The sequence below is a fragment of the Cavia porcellus genome, unplaced genomic scaffold, assembly GCF_034190915.1.
Source record: "Cavia porcellus strain 051 isolate PalLab524CR breed Dunkin Hartley unplaced genomic scaffold, mCavPor4.1 scaffold_14, whole genome shotgun sequence".
NCBI lineage: Eukaryota > Metazoa > Chordata > Mammalia > Rodentia > Caviidae > Cavia > Cavia porcellus.
The window spans coordinates 70,858,440-70,876,379 of NW_026947497.1; the positions used below are offsets into that span (position 1 = coordinate 70,858,440).

Below are 17,940 nucleotides of genomic sequence, written 5' to 3' on the forward strand. Positions count from 1 at the left end.
CCTTTTTGTTCCTCTCTTCTTTCACAGTGCTAGAGATCAAATCTAGGGCCTTGGGGATGCTAGGTTAAGTGAATCTCGGTCCCAAATTGTATTTTTCATTTTGTTAGAGCAAACTAACTATAGTGTGTGTGTACGTGGGTGCATCTCTGTGTGTGTCTGTGTCTGTTCATATATGTGTTATCTTCAGATTACTTATAGTGAAGTCTGATTTTGCTACTTAAGTGATTTGAACACGAGTACTAGATGCTATATAAAGAAATAATTTCATCATTATTAGGTAGTTATGAAGTTCCGTTTTCCTCTACTCTTTTGTACATTTGTTTATTTGTTTTTGTGGTATTGGAGTTGGCAGAATTTCACATATGCGACACTAGCACTGTACCTCTAAGATACATAACCATAGTTTCCTTTTTTTACTTGTCCTCTTGTGACTACAGGGGATTGAACCCAGGGCTTTTGCACTGAGATATCTCCAGTACTTTTTGCATTTTTTTGTTTGTTTTGACACAGGTTCTCACTAAATAGCTGAATTTCTCAGGTGATCCTCCTGCCTCAACCTCCCAGACTGCTAGAGATGATGGATATGCACTACCTTGGCTCTTTAAGAACATGTATATTCACTATAAAATAAATTGCAGTCTCTGCTGCAAATTATCTCTGTTTTTAGATACATTACTATTCAGATGACTTTAGAAAATCTCTTTCTAAAAGCATTGTCCAGTTAATGATTGATATAGATAATGTTTTCTTACCAAATCAAACCATAGGCAGAAGATCTGGCTTAACCACCTGAGACAGAGACACACCTACTTGGCTGCACTGCTTTTTAATCAAGCTGTGAATCAGAATTAGGAAACCACAGTTCAGTTAATTTATTGTGTCTGTAACAGTAGAAAACCCAAGAGACCAATTGCAGTATTTAAGGGGAAAAGCAAACGATACTGCTAAGGAGAAAAGACTACCTACAGAAGCTACGTGGGGCTCTAAGGCCTCACATTTTCCCTTGCAGAGAAGGCAAGTAAAAAACTGCTTACTCTGCGACTTTCTCTGCCTTATTAGGGCAGCGTGAGACAATAATCCTTTCTGTGGGGAGCAGCTAACTTCTGGGCACAGAGAGCTCACTGGAGGCAGCAGCCCTGAGCTTATGCGTGAAGTTCATCGTAATATTTATCTTCTGTCATCTGACTTTCTAATATCAAGGAGTAATGGCTTTGCCTGCTTCACACGGTTAACATATGGATCAAACCAGCACTGTCATCCAGTAAACCAAGTCTGCCTGTGGACTCTGCGCATGCTCTCAGCTGAAGAAAATGTACAACTAAAATGAAGATACCCCTTGCTCTCTGACTCCTGTTTTACTGTAGGATCTGTGGAAGAATGATGTAAAAAGTAACAAAATGAGATCTACAATCATACATGTAGCCAAAGGACTGGGTAAACATATACAGAAGAGAGAAACTAGAAAAAATGAAAAAGGAAAGAAGAGAAGAGAGAAGGAAGGAAGGAAGGAAGGAAGGAAGGAAGGAAGGAAGGAAGGAAGGAAAGAAGGAAGGGCGGGACAAAAATCCTAGCACAATTCTAAGCACATAGCAGATGCTCAATAAATGTTGAGTAAAATAGAGGCAGCACATACTATGTTTAAAAATGCATTTGATATTTCCTATTGGAAAATATGGATCTAGTATATTACAGTTATGAAACTGTGAAATATAAGTTATGCGTGTTGTGAAAGCCAGAAAGCATAGAACATCTCCTAACGCTTTTTTCACACATCTCCAAGCTAATGCATCCCGTTCTGTCAATTAATGTAGTTTTTCCAATGTAAATACTCAGTGAAGATTATTATAAGCAGAGACACAGAATATTTTCAAGCTAAAAAAGCTGGAATTACCGAATCCTATTCACCATACTCTTGAAACTTGGATTTGGTTTTGCATTTAGGAAAACAATGGCCAGGTATTACTTGTAGTCCTTTTATTATGGACCCTTTTTGTTAATTTCATATATATTTTGTTCTCCTCTGTCCTCCAGGCCACAGGACAAAAATGACACCAACGGTTGTTTATTTATTAGGAACAGGGATTCCTAAATGGACATAGTTGTCAGAGACAGTTGGTTTTCCCCTCATGATCATTTGTCACTAAAGGAAGGTTTCACTCGGCTGGTGACATTTGTGTCTCGGACAGTAGCCAGTGCATGTTGCTTCCTGGTTGTAAACGATGCCATAGTTTGTCATGCTTAAGTGACCTCAGTCTGTCCGCTGGAAGAGGAACCAGTGTCACCCTGCATCCAGCTAATTATGGCTGCCATCTTTTTTTCTGATTTTTTTTTTTTTTGGTGGTTCCAGAATTGAGCATAAAGCCTTCATACTGAACTACATCTTCAGAACACACACTCTCACTTTTTTCTTTTTATTTATTTATTTTTGATACAGAGTCTCTCTAAATTGGTAAATTCCCCAGATTGACATCAAAGTTGTGATTGTCCTGTCTTAACTTCCCAGAGTGCTGGGATTACAGGTGTGCATGACCGCACCAACCAGCTTACCCTCTCCTTTAGTAAATGTATTTCTTCTTCTTTCATATGATATTTCCTGCTAAGGGGTGTTTTCCAACACAGTAGTTATAATCAAAGCATTTGCAGAGTAAAGGTGTTGTGCCCTTAGAACTGTCTGTGGAATCTGAGCATATTATATCTAGTAAGGACTTTAGAAATCTCACAGAACCTGTCTAATACATATTTTATGATACTTGTAAGGAGTTATGAAACAGACATACTAGACAGCAATGCCAAGAGCAGATAGTAAGTCACAGAGTGAGTAAAGTAGAATTTTAACATATTAATGCAAATATATATATATATATATTTGCATAGAAATCATAAACATTACATCCAAGTTTTAATGCTTAGAACCTACAGCAGCAGACCCTGTGTAGAGCACGTGAGTGTGTAAAGGCAGTGTGCACAGCAGCCAGAAGATTCCCCAAGTCACAGGCTGTGTTTCCATTTCCTGAAGCTAGCAATGGGCACACGTCCTAGAGCTACAGGTGTAGACCAGCAATAGAAGAAGCCAGAGAAGCACCTGGGCCTCTCTAAGAGTAAAAATGTGACCCCACTCCCCCCTTGCAGTGTTCACCTAGGTCTCCAAAGTAAGCACAATCCCTTTTTTACTTTGTGTGGAGATTTTTGTGTTTAAGAACAGAAAGGATGGAGGAAAAGATTTGCTTAGGACAAAAAACTGAGTTGCTTCAAAATACAACTTCTGGGAAGAATGAACCATCCTTTGCCAACCTGTTTTACTGGAACAAAATTGAGGAACAAAAAGCGAAATCGAAGCCAGGTGCGGTGCTGCATGCCTATAACCCTAGCACTAGGGAGGCTGATACAGGAGGATCCTGCAGGTTGGAGCCAGTGTGGGCTATGTAGTGAGTTCAAGGCCTGAACTACATAGTGAGACCCTGTTTAAATAAAGTGAAAAAAAAAAAAAACAGAAAACAAACACATGCAAACAACAAGAACAATAAAGTGAAACCTAAAATCACCAGGCAAACATGTTCATAGAAACTGAATGATCTATAACAATCAGCAGCATCACAGGCTTTTAGGAAGGAAATAACACAAGGGGACAGATGGCTGATATAAACTGATAGAGAAATTGTCTTCATCAATAGAAATTCAGATCATGATTAAATAGAAAAGGTAAATTTCAAAACAGCTACAATCACAGTTTTACATAGGATACCAAGTGGATAGCAACAGCAAGCCCATTTAGAAGATGGACAAACTGAGGCATGGAGAGGGGAAATGCCACATTTCAATTTGATGGCAGAAGCCAGAGTTTAAGCCTAAGTCCATTGCTCTGGGGTCAAGGCCTTGTAGCACAATCCTTACAAGCAAAGGGTTTGCCTTTTCTATCACTGCAAGTAAATTATGAAAATCTAGAATGCATTAAGATGGATCCCAGTGTAGCACTAGAAAGAAAGATGATGTGTTCTGGAGTTGGCAAGAGAGGTGTTTGTTCATTATGCGCTCAGCAAACGTCACCACTTGCAGTCACATCTGTGATGCCCGGACTCAGGTTTCCACTGTCGATGCCAGGGTTTTTCTCACCCCGCCTCACTGACAGTGCCTTCTATGGCCACTTACTTCGGTGGCACTGGGAGGATTTGATAGTAAGTAGCAACGTGAGACAGAAAATCAAGAAACAACTTACTGTTGAAATAAACCATTAGTAGCCACATTTGGAACTACAGATAAGTAAAATGATAAAAACACTGAAATGGATTTAGTGTCTCTCTTACAAATAATGCTACAAGGCTGGTTAGAAAAAAACGTTCTAAGGGTGATCCTTTGATTTTTAAAATCAAGGTTTAAAAAAGCAAAGTGAACACACCAGTTTCCTAACACAAAATTTGAAGTGCATAATGAAAAACCAATGTAAGGAGACATGATTCCACCTCCATGTGTTTTGACGTCTGTTCAGCTGGACTGTTTAGAACCCTTCAAAAGGTATCATGTGAATCCAAGGAAGTGGCAGAAATACTGTTATTATCATAACTGTAGAGTAGGCTGTCTGGAAAGTTAGCCCTGAGGTTGCCATAGACATAAAATTGAATGAAAGATAAACATGGGGTGGACGAGGAGATGGGGATGTCGTCTAATGATACAGGAGAGCCTTTGTGTGGCTTCGGGAGCTGAAATGTACAGATTTTGATTCTGTTCTTTAGTATCTGCCTGTATGTCAATGTCTTTATCCACAAAGGAGTAATAATCACTGTACCTAAGTCAGATTTTAATGAGAACTAGATATGTAAGATATATATATGTATCAACTGCTGTGAGAACTGCTTGCCCCATGGGAAGTACACAGAGACAATATAAACTGTCTGTGATTTTAGTTTTTACCTGAACATTTAGACAAAAAATTGTGTCCCCAGGACAGCTATAAGATTTAACCCAGAACTTATTTCCGCTTCTATGCCTATATGGTTTCTCAGTTTTTAAAATCCGGCTCGTCGCCCTAGAATGAATGGGATCTTATACTGTACTTCGGACTTTAGTGTTAGACTAAAGAGAAAAACTGAGGCTGTGAATTAACTTAGGGGCCTTCAGTAGCGGCTACAAATACTTGTTATTGTCAGTTGTGTGAGACAGGAGGCAAAGTAAATCACTTAATTCAGGGAGAAGCAGTGCTGCAAAAGTTCTCCTCATGCTCTGTTGATCACCCTTCAACTTAATAGTAGCTGGTGTGAAAAGATCTATTTGATTTTTTTGTTTTGTTTTGTTTTGCAGCATGTGGAAAGTCCCAACATTTCTTAGTTTTCACACATGCTCTAAAAACCCCAATCTTTTTTTAAACTATTACAGGTTTGCCAGGCTGCCAGTATTCCCTTTTGACAAATAGTTTCTGAGGTTTTGAAACACTGAGCTTGCATATAAAATATCTTTTTTAAAATCTTTCTTATGATTTAATGAGAGATCGTGTTTTGATTGTCACAGGAAAGGCATCTTCGTGAAATAAATTAACTGTCTTACAATAATCTTTAGGAGAGAATGTACTGTTCAAATTCTAATGCGTTCCTTTAGAACTATGAGGTAATATCAAAATATATAGTGAATGTTTACATTTTTTAAAATTTGATAGTCATGGGCATGGAGCTATTAATCCCCTCAAAATACTCTCCCTCATTTTCAATACACCTATCGCATGATTCTCGCCACTTTCTGAAGAAGTTCTGGAATTGTTCTTCAGTGAGTGCCTTTCAGAGGGTTGATCAAAAACACAGTGAGTACTGCCACCTTATGAAAATAGTATTGCCCATCCTCATCCACCTGGGTCATCAGCTCTGGCACCGGGCAACTTCTGGCTCTTCCCCAAAATCAAAATGATCATACAAGGTAAACATTTTCAATCAACTCAGGACATTAAGGGCAATGTAATGAAAGACATCCCCAGAGGACGGTTTCTGGAACTGTGTCAGAAAGTGGTAAGAATTAGAGGATAAGTGTGTTCAAGTCATGAAAGAATATTCTGAAGGCGATAAGGAGCAATATGTATTACACTGTAACACATTCTTTTTACCTCACATACACTATATTTTCAGTCACACCTTATCAACCATTGAAGTGCTGTTCATTCAGCTTTTTAAACACTAAATGTGACATGAACAGAATCATACACTGACTTTGAAAAATTCATAGTCCACTGGCAAGACAGGCCAGTTCACAACTTTTTGCATTGAAAGGTATAATTTTATTATTGCTTTTTAATAATATTTAAGATAAGATATAACTTTAGCAGGAGAAGTCCTCAGGGAGCTAGCCTTTACATAACTGGAAAATGTTTGAACATATCAGGTAAGGAATAAAGGCACTAATCTAAGCCACCAGACTGAGGGACAGAGGGACAGAGAGGTAGACAGCTGAAGCCAGCTTGGAGGAGGAAGCAGGTAGAAGAATACAGGGAGAAGAAATGGGATTTTCCAGGGCCTGGCTTTAAAGTGCTTTGGTTAATTGTTCCATTTGACACTGCAGCATCCTAAAGGTTGAAATAATCAAAGAAATCCTACAGGACAAAGCTGATGAGAGGAGACTCTAGAAAGGAGAGAAAGAAGAAAATCTGTTCTCTATTTCTTTCTCTAGCTCACTTCCCAGGTGCATTTTTAGCTATAGCGAAGAAAGACTGATATTTTTTGAACTAGCTACATAGTCTTTCTTAGCATTTCAATTGCTACTATAAAAACAAGTCATTAATTTTTTGTTCCCTTTGATAAATAATTACCTAATCCTAACCAAACTCACTCAAATTCTTGGCCTCTTCTAACTTCGTATCTCTTTCAATTTAATAGAACTAATATTGTGAACTCCATTACTGGGTACAACCAAACCTAAGCATTTTGCACCTACCTCCACCCTCGGAGGGCTCAAAGGCACAGACTTGCTTCCATGTTATACACTGTCCCATCCTCAGCTCTATATGGGAGCAGTCCCTCCCGTATAGTCACAGATCAAACCCTTGATTTCTGTATACCCGTACATATGCTTAAAGTTCTTACACAAGGGTACAAAATGGATCCATTGAAATTTGGTACATTACCAAGCGGGTATTTGTTTAGTCACTTACCCTTTTCCAAGACAAAATATCTGATATCCATAATTTAAAAGCCAAAGCTCCGGCTTTCAATCCGTGGTTAGCTAATTCCAAGGCAGAAATGGGGTGGAGAAAAACTGTTCAACCCATGGCAGACAGGAAGCAGAGACAGATAGAGGCAGAGGAGAAAGAGAGAGAGACAGAGACAGTGAGAGAGACAGACAGAGAAATAGAGCAGAGAGAGAGAGAGAGAGAGAGAGAGAGAGAGAGAGAGAGAGAGAGAGAGAAACAGAGAGAGAGAGAGAGAGAGAGAGAGAGAGCGCCCCAGTGACATGTCTCTAACCAGGCTCTGCCTGCTGGAAGCCTTTCAGCTCCAGGCAGGTCCACTGGTGAGTACAGCGCCCCCATGAGCCAATCACCTGCCAAACACAGGAGATTTGGGTTGTTATTTTAGATTCAAACTCTAACAGCATTCCAAATTAGAGAAAAACATTTCATTCAATATATGATGAAGATTTATATTTATCTTGGGTAGTAGAGACTCTCCTTTGTTTCTCATACAAATATTAATTCTGAAAAATTGAGAGATTTGCATTTTATAAATATACCACCATGATACTGCAAGATATTTGCAATACTTTATAATATCAGACAGGGAAAGGCCTTTAAAATTGTATGAAAGTCAATAATCCATTCAGGAAAAAATGATAACTTTGACTGTGGAAAAAGCAGCATTTTTGTACCAAAATATGAACCAAAATACTGTATGGAAGTTTGAATAAACAAGCATACACAGAGAGAAAATATTTACCACACTTATGATAAGGATTCGAATAATTGCTAAGCAAGATATTCAACAAAATTTTGCAATCTGGTGTACATCGATGCCTTGTCTAGTAAATCCATCCTCAAAGCTGTGGGTTTACAGAGGTGACACTGGCCTCCAGGGGCCAGGACTCACCCCTCCAGCTGCAAGGGGATGAGACTGAGAAAAAGGTTAAGGACTCACAGGAATTTTTCGGACTCCTGAGGATTTAGGATAACCACTCAATATGTTTGATTTTGTTTACTTTTTTTCTGAAAAATGTGAATAACAATGTTTACCTACATTACGAGTTGTGCAAAAAGTTGATGTGCACACTAAGCCTCTGAGCGGCACAGGGCAGCAGTGGTACGCGGTGAGTACTTCTCTGACACCTTTTGCTCACAATACTCACATTAATTCTGAAGCCAACTATAATCTGGTACACTTTAATTAGCTCTTTTATGCAAATGCATGGACTGAGTTCAAATTTATATGAACTAGGAGCTCACTTTTCACTGTGAGGGTGTTGCAAATTTAAATCAAAATGCGACATGCAAAAAAAATCCCAAAAAATCAAAACAAAACAAAACAAAAAGCCAAAAATAGACATTGTATCCCTAAGAAAACTTTCTGGTTCTTTCTGTCATCTAATTACCTATGTATCTCTGCAGCCTGACTACTTCATTTGTCCAGCCTGGAGATTAGAAAATTGAAGGTCAATCTCAGGCTAAAATAAGAGAATTATAAGTAATATTCTATCTAAATCACTTCTTGAATTCCGAAAGACACAAACTGATTTTTTTTACTTGCCTTTAGAAATCACTTTGTTCTGCCTCTCATTTCACAAATAAAGAATCTGAATCCAGAGTGGTTAAGTAACTTGCCCCTAAGGCCTGGAGCTGGCTAGCTACAGGCAGATCTGGGAACGCAGCCCGCATCTCCAACGTCCCAGGCGAATGATCTTTTCCTCACCTACCCAAGGTTCTAAAGTAGCTATGGTACGTACCTGGCCTTAGATTTTGTCTGCAATCTTGATTACACTGAGACCATGGTCACATTGTTTGTCCTGAGATGATACGTAGAAGGAATTTGACTTTTTCCTCCAGAGATCCTGGGGGACTCTTGAACTTTGTGACTGATAAAGCCGCCTTACACGATGATTGTATATTAGTAAAAGTTGAGACCATGGCTTCTAAATTTAGGAGTTCAAATGGTTACATTAGTATTAAAAAACCTGATATAGGAATGCCTTTCTGGGCAGTTCTGCTAACTCTAGAGCATTGATTCCCAAGTGTGAGTCATTCAGAACTGCCTACTACGCTGAAGAAAACACAATTGTGAGGCTTGCAACACTGGAGAGGCTGATTCAGTAGACTTGGTGCCAAGTCCAGATAGCTGTTTTTAAAAAGCACCTTGGACAATTCTCAGATTCATTCGTGTTTTTGAACCCCAGAGCAGAGAGAATCCCCTTAAAGAAACAATGCTCTGTTTTCCACTGTTAATCCCTAAACTGTCAGTGGATATAGAATCAAAACATTCAGTACAAGGATTATTTTGCAGTTTAATGATTTTTTTAAACTTGCTTTAAAGCCAGTCTTGTTTGATTGATTACCAACAGAATTATAGGTCATTCTTCCTCATATTTGAGTGAAGAAATGAACATTTTGTGGAGTATGATTTTGTAGCCTTATACAATATCATAAACTTAGGCACTTAAAAATTGTGTTGCAGAAGGTTTATTTGTTAAAATAAAAGAAATAGCATTGTTGCTCAAAATTCAGGGGACTTAAAATAATTTTTGACTCAATGATCCTTCATCCTTTGTGTGCATGCCTTTTATAAATGTGCAAATGGAAAGAAAAAGAAGTCAAATACAAGGTCGTGAGAATATTTATACACTTTATTATTGAAATTTGTATACTTATTATTATTTAATGTATTGTGTCATAATTTTCTTCTAATCATATCTGAGGAAATTTTAAAAGAAATCTAAATACTCACTTATAGTAATTTTAGCCAGATACAGTTTTTAGGCAGAACAAAGGGTACTGACAGCCTAATTAGGCCTGGATTGATACAGAAATATATCTGACATTTGAATATTCAAGAGCAATAAAAGAACATTTTAATGAATCATATAGCCATCAGGGTCCATTTCATCTTCACTAAGTCATAATTACAAAGACCAGACTCTACAGGGTGATTTTTATGAATTTATACAAAGAAACTTTTTTGAGGCAAAAGCTAATCTCTGATGTTTTATAATATATTCTATTAATTATTTAAAGCACTCATCATGTAAAATAATCAAATTTGCCACCTGTTTACAGGAAATAAAAAACAGTCACACAGAAAAACTTTGTTTCTTTCAAGAAGGGTTTATTTCCCAAAATTTCTATTTCTTGTTCATAATATAGAAGTTTGTTTGTTTTTACAGGCTAACAGGACAAATGATTTCAATTGTGATTGCAACTTGCTTTTAGAAAAATCAAGTAGTTTACCTTGGTATTTCTTGGTATGAAGTTACTGGCATTTTTCTAGAGAAAATGGCTTGAAAACTTTTCAGCTCTCAGACAGTACAGTTTGATTTTTATAATGAGAAAATAAAACCATCTATTAGAATATTTCTCCTTAAGTTCTCACTTTGTATAATCGTTCATAAAACCTCAAAAATAGATTAAAAAACAAAAACAAAAGCCTTCCAAAAACTTTCCCTAAAGTTTTACTTTTCAGCTGCAAAGTGTGAAATAACTTTCTGCAATGCCTTCTGTAAGTCTTGGTGGTGGTAGGTTTGTTTGGGAAGATTTTGTTTTGTTTCTAGGAGAAAGTGCACTTTCCTATAAAAGAGACAGGGAAAGCTTTACCTGTCTCTCTTCTGGGTTTTTTTTTTTTTTTTCTTTTTCTTTTTCTTTCTTTTTCTTTTAAAGATTGGTGATAAGGAATTCTAACTACTTAATGAGATGGGAGAGGCCTCACTCCATTGGAGTGGAGGAGTCCAGGTGGAAGTTGATGGATTGGACAGGTAAAGAGAAGAGTCCCGCCCCTCATGCCTATAGTAGGATATATATGAGGGAACCTTAAAGTATGTACACACAGTGAGACAGAGGGACCTGAGTTCTGTGATCTTAGTAGATTCCTACTGGGAGGGTCTCAGAGGGGGAGGGGGGGCTAGCAAAATCCTGAAACCAGAAGAAAGGACAGCAGGACTGGCCAGTCTTACAGCTAACATGTTGTACCTGGAAAACAATGCCCAGACTCAATTTAGTGAGGTAAGGATTTTGGATTTTAACACTCAATTTAGAGATGCGCTTTCATTTTTAGTTTTTTTTTTTTTTTTTTTTAATAAAAATTTGCATGTCTGTGGCTCTTGGTCACCCAACGTAAAGTTTTTGCAACTTGTATTTAGGAATGTCCATTTTTTGCCTAATGTTTTCTGTGGTGCTATGAGATTTTTCCTTTCTTTTCTTTCTTCTTTTTTTTTTTTTTCTTTTTTTTTTTTTTTAAGTACAAGTTGAAACTGTAGGAGAAAAGAGAAAAGGAAAAGTTTCTGGGTAGTATGCCTTATTTGGAGAAAGCCAATATTCAAGAGTTTTTAAAATTATTTTTTTTCCTAAGAACAGCCTGTGATAGCAGATCGCATTCTGCTAGGTACACTGAAGTGACTCCTCTGATGGGTATTCATGTACTAAAGAGATAAACTAGCTGACCTGACTGTCTTCATTTCTTATCTGTGCGCTATACAGACTTCATCCTAAAAACAAATCCAGGTGCTTTCTTTCCCCTATAATAATCAGGTGAGATTTTTTTAAAGGCCATCTTCATTTTTATTTAAATCAATCCAGAAATTAACTTAATCTCTGGAGACTATAGTTATGTCCTTACTGTCTGGCAATAGATTTGAGATACTTATTTTGTAAAGATAAAATTATGGTAGATCAATGCATTATGAAATATTTATGCATGCATATATTGTAGCCTTTAGGATTTTAGTTTAGGCACAGATGATCTTGTGATTGCTTCTTAACAAGTTTGACTTAGGGATTTAAATCACAGGGCAAAGGGGAATGGGAGGGGGACTCCTGAAGAGACTGTAAGACTTTGAGGAAGTTTTCTAAGTTTGAGGGAGGTCTAACAACAATATTAGTTTACATTCCTCAGAAGAGGGCAGCTGTGTTGACACTAATCAGATAGGGGAGTCTGGTTGTGGAGACAGGGAACTGAGTGTTTTGGATGAAAACGCTTGCAGGTGAATGCTTGGAAAAGTGGGTTAGAGGACTCAACTGGAGCTTCTTAAAAATCAAAACAAAGTGCATAGTACTCCCGGTGCAAACCGCAAAAGGAAGAGACGCGCAAAAGCCAACAAAGCCGGGCGGCACTATCATATTGGCCATGCTATTGTCTAGACACCTGAACTGTGCAAATATAACTGGGGAAATATCGAGTTCTCTAAAGAAGGAAAAGGAAGTGCCTATTTTCCTTTAAAACAGTCAAGCAGTCTTGCTTGTCCTCAGTGCAGAAACTTGAGTTTCTTGTTTTGCTTTAGTATTAAATGTTAGCTTAAAAAGTCAGCAAACACATTTTAAAATGGAGGTGACTTTACGATTGTCTTCTTGTTTCCGCTGCAGCTGGTTTTGCTCCGTTTCAGTCTCTAAGTAGTGGTCCGTGTGTCTGAAGACACCTGACTGTCTGTCTTTGTTCATGATCCATCTCCCCACATGTTTACATGCAGTTTAAGATTTGACTGTGCGTGTCTAAAGATGAAAAAGGAGAAGAGAAAGTTGGTTCTGAGGTAGCTGTGAGAAAAATTACAAGACCAGTGTAAAGTAAAAAGAAATGATTAAGGGAGATCCAGCATCATGAAAGAAAAGAACTTCTTAAGCACTGTGATTGAAGACCTTTGCAGGACTTCCTTTATTTGCTGAAGGCAAAAGAGTCATTTTGTGTGTGAGAAAATGATTTTAAAAAAACCTACCTGTGTACCGGTTTGCATTTTTTCAAAATGTTAGGTAAATTTGTGGTCAGGAGGTCAAAACCACTGTTCCACTGTCTTCTATTGATTGCAACTAAGGTGCACAGCCGACTACGAAAAACATGGCTGACCTTTTCTGTCTTCCTGTTCTTTCTGCATATTTGCTTCATGATTTTCATATCTTCTCACCAGTGTGGATATTTTGAGATACCTTCATGGCAAAGTCTTCATTCTATTCCTTAAGAACAACGTCTTTCTGCGTAGGAATATGCGTTAATATTTATTCTTCTGTAAATGGAGATGTATGTAAGAGTACATGAAATGCCTATGACCACATGTCTCGGAGAAGCCTGAAATATAATATAAAAGTTTTGGCAGCTTAGAGTTTCATGTATATTAGTCCACTGATACATAAATAGCTACTATTAGCACACAAGTATTATTAAAATTAGACAGATTATTAATAATAGGCTTAGAACTCCCAATGAGAGTGTATGCTATTTTAAAACCATTATATATTCTCTGGTATTAATTAGGTTTTACTGTAATTTGCTGGCACTTTCTCTGAGTTGATAATTCACAAACAAAAAATGAGCACTGTAAGAACAATGTCCGTTTTCTACAGTTTTCCAGTTATATTTTCCCCCAAGCAGAGCTAGACTTGGGGAAGCTGTTAATGAACAGGAAAGGGTCCGGAAGGGAGGAGAAAATGGGCAAGATGAAACAGGCACTGCTTAAGGTTCTACCCTTGGGTTACGACGGAGAGGCTTCAAGCCAGTGCCTCTACCGGCGACACAGCCGCTGGGCCTTGTCTCAGACGTGGAGAAAGAGAGATTAAACAATAATGTTGATGATGATGAGGATGACGATAATGAAAAATAAAAAGAAAAGAAGGAAAAAAGAAATATCAAGACACAATTTTAGTTGGACTTTTTTGCTAAAAAATTACCCTGGCCTAGGGTGGTCTTGATCATGGCGGTGATTGTGTGTGAGTGTGTGTGTCTGTGTGTGTGATTGTGGAGAGAGACAGAGACAGAGACACAGAGACAGAGAGACAGAGAGACAAGAGAGACAGTGTGGGTTTAACTTCACTTTAGAGAGCCACATTTGCTAAAATCTCCCATGTGAGGGTTGAATGAAGGAAAGGCACTTTGATTTATGATTCATTGATACTAAATGGAAGTCAAGGTTCATATACTGAAATGCTTCATTTAACAGGTCAGAATTAATGATTTTTTTCTATTATTAAGGGAGTTACATGATCGAATTCCACTTTCTCTGTAGACCACAGAACTGAATACACTCTTTAAGAGGCTGTTATAGTTCATCGTAGATGCCCCGAGAGTTAGTAAGGAAAAAATATGGCTCCAAGTTAGTTGCATGGAGGAAGAAAGCGCTGAGGGCTCATTACAAGCTCTGGGTCTTGGTCACTGTCATTGCATTGACCTTTGGCCTGCATGGTCAAGAGGAATAGCTTTTCCCACTCCGTTACTGTACCATTTTAAGGAAGGCTGATTTTTCTCTTCACAGTTAACAAATATGTCATTTTAAGCTTCCTCTGTTGTGCTCTGGAGATACTTAGTCTCCCCGGGAAGAGACTGGTGGGCAGGCAGCAGAAACTGCCGGCTGGATCTGGGTGTCAGTCAGGCTGTGGGTCGGCTCCGTGCTGCTGCTTTGGACTGCACAGTTCTGTTGCTGTGTTTTCCATTCGGTTGCCCTGCAGCCCAGAGGGGACTGGGAGAAAGAGATCTTAGATTGCAGATCATAGCCACAGAGTCATACTTTCTTTCAGTACTATTGGAAAAATGATTTAGTGATAATAAATCACTTGTTCTGTAACTAGATAAGGGAAGCATGTTTGGTTTGGTTTGTTTTTTTGAAGGGCAGTCATCCTCAACGCGGGTGTGGGTTGCACAGTAGGAACCATGAATGAAAGTCTAGATTATCTGTAGCAACCTCTCCCCCACACCAAAAAAAAATCCTGGCTGCCCTTTCATTGTGCTAGATAAAATTTTAATACTCTATTGCTATTTTTTTTTCAGATGACTATCATATAGAGAACTCTGTGTTCTACTGGTGTTCTGCCTGTTCTGGGGGCATATATCTGATGTCAGTAGATGTTGTTTATCAAGGAAGGAGTTAGGGTAAATGACTAAGAAATGTGGCCCCACCAAGGTGCTCCAGCTTTTCTTCATGTGCATGTAATTACTTGGGATGAGACCTTGCTGAGAGAGGGGCACACGTAAAAACTTTTCCCTTTATATTGCAATTATCAAATTTAACTTTAATTCTTTCCTTGTAGAATTTTTTAATGTCTAATTATTTTGTCAAAAGATAAGGAAGAATGAGCACAGATAGCAAGATGTTATTTCCGTGAAAAACAACTTAGTTTTATAATATGCACACAAGTTTTGCTATTTCTAAAATGAAAAATTTTCAAGCCCAGTTGACTCTCAATTTTCTTTTGCCATGTGATCAGCAAAAGGACAAATGACTGATACAGTGTGATTATCCAGTACCAATCTGATGATGCATGCGTGCAGTGCCTACTAGGGTAGAAATTTTAGATCCAAGATAATAGACTGAAATGTCAAGGTGAGACAATCGATCCAAAATTAATCTCATGCCTCATCTTCTCTTCAGAACATAACTTGGAGACACAAGATAATAGGGAAATGTGGTTGGCTTCAAGTACTGCTTCTCTAAGCATTTTGTAACGTTCACTTAGACAGTATGGTTGAGTTCTGCTTTGCAAATATTCATTAAAAGTAGCACTGAGGAGAAGAAATATGGTTTAGAAAAATGACTGACTCATTCTTAGACAAATGTTAGACGACAGCATGTGTTTCTTAGAACACAAGATCTATAAATGAGTAAAAGTACTTCTTACACTGATTTTATGGTCCATTTGATGAATGAATGAGTTATATATATACACACAGATACAATACAGGTCAGATCTGAAGTGCTGTATTAAAAGTGTGAACCAGATAACAGAGAGACCAAGAGAAACAAAGTCCCTCATTACGAGGCTCAAGAAAGGTTACATAGATGTGTAAGATGGACTGCATTTGCAAAAGGGAGACAGAACCTTTTCAGGAATCTACCGGCCAAGAAGGATTTAAGGTGAAGAACTGAAGGGAAGAAACAAACAACACAGACACAGAGGTAGGGTGATAGCTGCTACACTCAGAATTGTCAAATAGTTCAGATGGGATTGAATGTGTGAGTCCAGTTAGGAAATAAAGTTGGAAATGTACAATCTCGTGGTTCCCAGGGTCGTAACACTGAGAGGAGAGTGTGTTACTACAGTGGCAATGACGAGTCATAGAAGGCTTCTAGAAGAGGAGTGGTGTCATTGAAGATCTACTAGAGAGCTCTTGAGTGAGATAAATGTCTCTGCTCACCCTAGCTTAGAACTGCAAAAAGGCTTTCCTGCGCATGCATGGCGCATTGGTGGCCTGTTTTAAAAGAATATCAATCATGTCTCTGGAACCTTTAGAAGAACAAAGGGATGTTTTTAAGGTCTCACATATTCATGGCCCATAGCTCTCTATAATAGCTGTGGTCCCTGTCATAGATACACTAGAGACTCTTCCTCTATATTAACTTGGTTTATGCCAACTGTACCTGTGTGATTATTAATAGCACCTCTTCTCACTTTTAAAAATATGCCTTGTAGAAAATAAATTGTTTATTACTATGAATATAACAACCTGTTCCTTTATTCCATTCTTCTCTCTAGTATGCCACCTCAGTATGAAAAAGTGATACACATTTGCCTGTAAACCAGGTACAATGATTTTGTGATACTAGCCCCAAAACAGACTGTTTTCTACACTAAAAGGAACATTTCCTTATAACATAATATTATTGAGACCCAATTAAATACAGTCCTGGAAATAAGCATCATGAGGAAAATAGAAATTAGTAAGTTGTAGCCACAAACCTCTGAAAATTCACCTTCCTAGGAAATATATAAGGGATTCTATCAGTAAACAAGATTGACTAGAGACACCACAGATTCTATAAGAAAGAAATAGAGTTTAAATCTTTTATGATGAGGATCATATTTCACGTGCTTAGAAGATTAGAATTTAACTAACAACTGAGACCATGAAGGCCATTCTGTACAGATGGCAGAAAGTTAGTGAAAGTTCACGGAAGAATTACACCAGTCTAGATGAAGGAGCATGGTATGCTGGCTTGAAGAAAAAACATATCATGTTGACTAAAACACTAGTAAGCATTTAATACTTATGTCAAAATGAAAAGTTTTCCTGAAAACAGCAAGAAAAGATGGTAGAGGCCTTAATATCACTGAGAATTAGGAGTTCCATGTGTTTTGAAAACATAGTGTTCAGAATTTGAGATTCAAAACACTGACTATGTTCTCTAGAAGTAAGAGAGAACATATTCCAGGGAGGAATCAGCTCAAATGTGACTTGGGTTGGAAGAATTTGAGGATTATCTGTTCCAGTTCTTTTGATCTCAGTAGAGAGAGATTGGTACCTTACCCTTTACCAAGTCTTCCTGATTGCATTTTAAAATTCACTAAAAATAGGGATAGCATTCCGGTTCACTCTCCATGTCAATTAGGAGTTAATTTTACTTACTAAATAGTCATCTTAGATCTAGTACGAAAGAACATTTTTTTCTGGTCACTGCTCTAAGTGCAAATAAGGGAAAGAATGTACTAAGTATGACATTTGTTCAAAATGAGAATCTCAAAAGGGAAATAATAGAGCAGAACAAAATGCACAAGTGTCATTTCTAAGGCAAACAAATCAACTTACACAGAGCAACAATAATGTAAAACCTGAGTCTCACAAATTTAAAAAAAAATTATAAATTTTCAAGTTTGACATTGGAGCAGGATTACACATATAAGATTATATTTAAAGACAAGTACTGAGAGTAGACACATCTGTCCTGACATTGATGTCCTCTTCTATATCCTCCTCCATCACTTCCGTCTCACCCAAAAAGGAAATTTGGGTGACTGAAGAGGACAGTAGTAAATAGTGGTAGGAGAGGAGAGTAGCCCATGGGCAGATAGGTAGTAGTGGGGAATTT

At 37.8% G+C, this 17,940-nt stretch overlaps 1 protein-coding gene across 5 annotated transcripts in view; it reads left to right on the top strand.

Moving 5' to 3' along the window:
* Tp63 (tumor protein p63) overlaps positions 1 to 17,940 on the top strand; it is a 208,315-nt gene that overhangs the window by 105,023 nt on the left and 85,352 nt on the right. The window contains exon 1 of one of the 5 annotated variants that reach the window (XM_013140762.3): positions 10,689 to 11,164. The exons of the other annotated variants lie outside the window; for them this stretch is intronic. Within the exon in view, the coding sequence (XP_012996216.1) occupies positions 11,123 to 11,164 (42 nt within the window). The 5' untranslated portion in view covers positions 10,689 to 11,122. Of the gene's footprint in view, positions 1 to 10,688; positions 11,165 to 17,940 lie in introns of those variants that run through there. 5 annotated transcript variants of the gene reach the window in all.